General features: G+C 46.0%; 1 protein-coding gene across 2 annotated transcripts; it reads left to right on the top strand.

Annotated features, from left to right (window-relative positions):
- The first annotated feature begins 739 nt into the window (after nucleotides 1-739).
- Nucleotides 740-4,401, top strand: LOC125508804 (uncharacterized). Of its 2 annotated transcripts, none has more exons than XM_087525979.1 (2): nucleotides 740-3,009; nucleotides 4,007-4,401. In XM_087525979.1, exon 1 carries the CDS (start codon nucleotides 981-983, stop codon nucleotides 2,565-2,567), a length of 1,587 nt encoding a protein of 528 aa, XP_087382105.1. In that variant the 5' UTR covers nucleotides 740-980; the 3' UTR covers nucleotides 2,568-3,009; nucleotides 4,007-4,401. The 2 variants fall into 2 exon arrangements, with proteins under 2 accessions (XP_087382105.1, XP_048529556.2); XM_048673599.2 differs by having other exon boundaries at nucleotides 740-3,429.
- The last annotated feature ends 320 nt before the right edge of the window (nucleotides 4,402-4,721 follow it).

Here is a 4,721-nt window from a genome sequence, read left to right as displayed (position 1 = left end):
GCCGCGAGGGAGGCCGGCAGGAACCCCGCGGTGGTGGAACCAGACGTGGCGGCGACGCGATCGGGAGCGGCAACGGTGAAGACGGTGGCGGCGGTGGTGCGGGTATTAGGGTTTTAGCAAAAACGATCGTAACCTAGCGTGATACCATGTAAGACAATATGTTTGAGGGGAACCGGCACAACCCTTTAGAAGTGGCCTATCATATATATATATATATATATATATATATATATATATATAATGAAGGGGTACAATGTTACATCATACGTACACATATACGGGAACTATACAATCTAACACTGGGCATGAAGCCGTGCTCCTCGCCGGAGGCGTTGTGGCCGCGCTTGACACTGTCGCACATCTCGTCCAATTCACCGACGTCGCGCCGATCCCGTGGCGCCGTGCTCTCCGTGGAGCCCTCGAAGCTATGGTGCCGCTAAAAAAAATCCTCGGGCTTATGTGTGTTAACTCTGGTCAGTACTCAAAACCGGTTTCAATGTGACCCAAAACCATTATGGGGCTTCATTTATCCGGTTTTGATAATTTGAGAGGGTAAATTATACTATATATTTTTTGAGACAAAGGGGGTAAATTATATGGTATTTGAGTTCAGGGGGTTATTGATCCATCAATGTGGATTTGAGGGGGAAAACTATACTTTCTTCCTAAAAAAAACGTCTCACGGCGGCTCGGGTCACTCTAATCCTCCAGCCAAATGGGCCACAAAACGTTTACCGAACAGGGCCACAAAAAAGGTGGTGGCAGAGGAGTTTGGATAGTCATGGCTGGGAAGAGCTCCCGTCACATCCGCCGCTCCTTCACCGCCGCCGCCGCCTCAGCCCTTAACCCTAGCCTCTGCAAGCGCCGCGCCCGGTCCTCCACCTTCGCCTGTCCCGCCATTGCCCTCTCTCAGCTACGACCTCCTGGTGGAGCAGGCCGAGAAGGTGGAGCGCGCTGAAGCTGATGGGAGCAAAGAAGACATGAAGAAAGACAAGAAGAAAGGGAAGGAGAAGAAGGAAGAGAAAGAGGCTGGGTTGGGTCGGCAGAAGCAGACGTTTGATACCAATGCTGGTAAGGAGCAGGCCGAAAAGTCGGGCTTGACGGCGGTAAATTCCTGTTCGGAGCGTGGCGACCGGGCAGATGCAGAAAAAGTTAAGAAATACAGGAAGAAAAAGGAGAAAAAGAAAGACAAAGCAGCTGAGACGACCGGGCAGATGCAGGCATTTGATACGACTGTTGAAAATTTAGGGTCGGAGGTGTATGCAGAGAGAATCAAGGTTAAAGGAAGACAGTCTAGTAGCAAGTCCAAGAAGAGAAAGCGCAAGCGTCAGGATGGCGAGCTTGCTGCAAACATTTCTGGTGCCGATCAAATTGTGGCAATGGCAAGAGAAGATAATAAGCGAAAGAAGGAGAATTCTGTTGTGCTGAAAGAGAGCAGCCAGATCGACAATACTAAAAAAGGTACCAGTAAGATAGGAAATGGAAGTGATAAAGTGAGTTCAGACCTTAGCCAGTATGCGTTTGCTGGAGAGGAAGCTAACGCAGATGGTAAGGGTGATAAGAAGAAAAAGAAGAGAAAGGAAGGGATTGAAGGAGGGAAAAGGGAGAAAGAAAAGGCAGCTCGATCAAAGAACAAGGGTAGGCGGGTGACGTTTGCAGATTCAGTGGTGGTTTTTAGCATCGAAGGTCGTGATGATGAAGAGGGTGGAAGCAGTGGTGGGTCTGAACTTGTACATGGACAGCGGTTTACCCTAGAAGAAGAAGCCACCCTCATGGAAGCGATGAGGGATTATGCAGAGATGAAGCAGCTGGGAGAGGAAGGCTTAGAGATGATTCGTCGCTGTAGAAAATACCCAGAGCTGATGGGTTGTTGGAGTGATATAGGGAAATCGTTACCCCATAGACCCCACGAGGCAATTTACAAGCGGGCACGTATATTACTCACTAGAAGTGATGAGCGTAAATGGACACAGGAAGAATATCACAAGATACGACAGTTTGTCGAAAAAAATGGCACGGACTGGAAGACATTGTCAGAGGAACTTGGTAAGAGTGAGATCCATGTTAAAGATACTTGGAGAAGAATAAAGCCTAAGAACTTGAAAAAGGGGAGATGGACCCAGGATGAGCACCAAAACTTGTTTGATTTGGTGAATCTTGACCTGCGTCTGAAAGCCCATCAGGAGAAAAATCCTGGGCACCGTAAGCTAAGAGATAACATTTCCTGGGAGGCCATCAGTGACAAATTGACCAGCCGTAATCACAAGAATTGCTGCCTGAAGTGGTATGTCACATTAGCATCTCCACTGGTTAAGCAAGGAGTATGGGCGGATATTGATGATTATCGACTGGTGGAAGCGCTTCAAAAGGTTGATGCTGTTTGCATTGAAGATGTTGATTGGGAGAGCCTTCTCGGTCACAGATCAGGGGAGGTTTGTCGTCAAAGATGGAACCAGATGGTCCGTGGCATTGGTAGCCACAGACAGAAGACTTTCATCGAACAAGTGGAAGTGCTGTCGAAGCGTTACTGCCCAGAAATGATTGACTACAGGGAATCAGAAAATTAGGAGTTGTCACCCAGCAAGCTTTTGTATGTCTTAATAGAGGAACGGCATGTTCGTTGTTGCATTTCGCCTGTCGTCATGTGTTGTAGCCTGTAATATGTCTGGCTTGTGGGATTTATGAGATGCTGAAATGTCCACAGTACTTGGTTTCTGCCAAAAAATGGAAACTTCTTGCTGTTTTATCTCCTCGCTCCATCTCAACCACATTCACACCTAGTGCTCTAACTCCCAGATCCCTCGCTCTCCTCTGGTTACAACAGCAGTGGTGATGGCAACTGTGACTTAACCCCTGCGAACAATATGTTCCATGCCTGACAGTGATGTCGAAGACACAACTGCACCTACCAAGCTTGCCACGCATCAGTCTGTATCATGAGAGTTCCAATCTTCCATCTACCTGTTGTACAATGGTGTTGCCTGCAACAGCAACAGATGCATCTCGCAAGTAAACTACTCATCTTGCTGTTTTATCTCCTCATTCCATCTCAACCACGTAGTCATGTGTTGTAGCCTGTAATATGTCTGGCTTGTGGGATTTGTGAGATGCTGAAATGTCCACAGTACTTAGTTTTTGCCAAATAAAAAGGGAACTTCATCTTGCTGTTTTATCTCCTCACTCCATCTCAACCACATTCACACCTAGTACTCTAGCTCCTAGATCATTCGCTCTCCTCTGGTTACGACAGCAGTGGCGATGGCAACAGTGACTCAACCCCTGCGAACAATCTGTTACATTCCTGGCCGCGATGTCGAAGACACGACTGTACCTACCAAGCTTGCCACGCATCAGTCTGTACCATGAGAGTTCCAATCTTCCATCTACCTGTTCTACAATGGTGTTGCCTGCAACAGATGCATCTCACAAGTAATTTTATGAGGGCCTTACTCTTGTTAGCTAAACTACTCGACTGTGAACAGTGGAAATTTGCCATAGCTTTTAAATTAGTATATCTAATTGCAAGTTGCAATCATCTTTTTAGAGTAAACATATATACTTGCAATGATGCAGTCTACTGCTGTGTGTGGGAAATTTTGTACTATCATGTTCTTTGGTTCTAGAGGAATATGACCGCTCTCCACAATGCTCTCTTGTCCAATTATATTATCATTATTAAGGCTCATATAGTGGAAACGACCGAAGGCACCGCCACACCATGGATTTTGCATCGTGTCCTCTTGATCAAAGCACTCTTGTTGCATTTAATTGGGATCTTATACTTGATTACTGTTTTATATGATTTCACTGCTGTGCGAAACAAGGAGCTAGTTCAAACAAACTGATAGAATACCATGCTGTATCCAGATTCAATGTGAATACTTTGCTTAGCCTTCTTGTGATGATCAATCTCTATCTGCTAGTTTTATGCCAGGCTTTCTTTGTGTACATTTCCATGTGATTTGAACAGTTGTAGAATGATATTGTGAGTTGGTGTGCATTGCAGAGTGGAAGGATTGCTGAAAGCTGGTAGGGGAAGAGAGTGCGGACAGTGAGGGAACATCGGAACAAGCTAGGAAGTGAGTGCTGATCTGAACCTGAAGCCTGCGCATGTTTCATAAGGTGCTGCCCATCTTGGACAGGTAGAGTAAGCTGGAACTTTGTTGGAACCAAGCATGTTTGCAGTCAAAAAGACATACTAGTTTTCCTGGGATATGATGGATGTGGTTGCCCGGGCGGACAAATGGAGGGCGGTCGGCTCCTGTCCTTGGACCGTTTTTTGTTAGCTATATTTTTCTCTATAAATTACAGCATTGGATTCACATATACCAACCAAGTCCGAAACGATCGTGGTAGCGTTTCGACTGTATCTCTAACTAGCTTTTCCCCTTCTTTCTTGCACACACGCATCTCTTTCTGGTTGTGGTTGACACGAAATTCTAAATGCAGAGATCGAGGTGGTCGTAATATGCAAGTTATTAGTGTCGTACGATGCGGATGCTTAACGATATCGATTTCTTGTTGAAATTAAGGGGTTTTCCTAACCAATCATGCTTGCCGTTGGTGCATCCAACCCCCTACGGACTACTACCAGATTACTCCCGAAAGAAATTAGAGAGTGATCGAACAACCCAGACAGACAGCGAGATCACAACCACGATTAAAAGGAGCCCCTGCAATTTTGCTGCAATAGTATATATATGTATCCCATTTCTGCAGGC

Source organism: Triticum urartu, chromosome 5A, assembly GCF_056163025.1.
Source record: "Triticum urartu cultivar PI428250 chromosome 5A, HENAU_Tu73, whole genome shotgun sequence".
NCBI lineage: Eukaryota > Viridiplantae > Streptophyta > Magnoliopsida > Poales > Poaceae > Triticum > Triticum urartu.
The sequence above is the reverse complement of the archived record's forward strand: the minus strand, read 5'-3'. Positions and strand labels throughout refer to the sequence as shown.

Excerpts from the sequence above, each read along its gene's own strand:
- LOC125508804 (XM_087525979.1), top strand. The coding sequence starts at position 981 with ATGAAGAAAGACAAGAAGAAAGGGAAGGAGAAGAAGGAAGAGAAAGAG.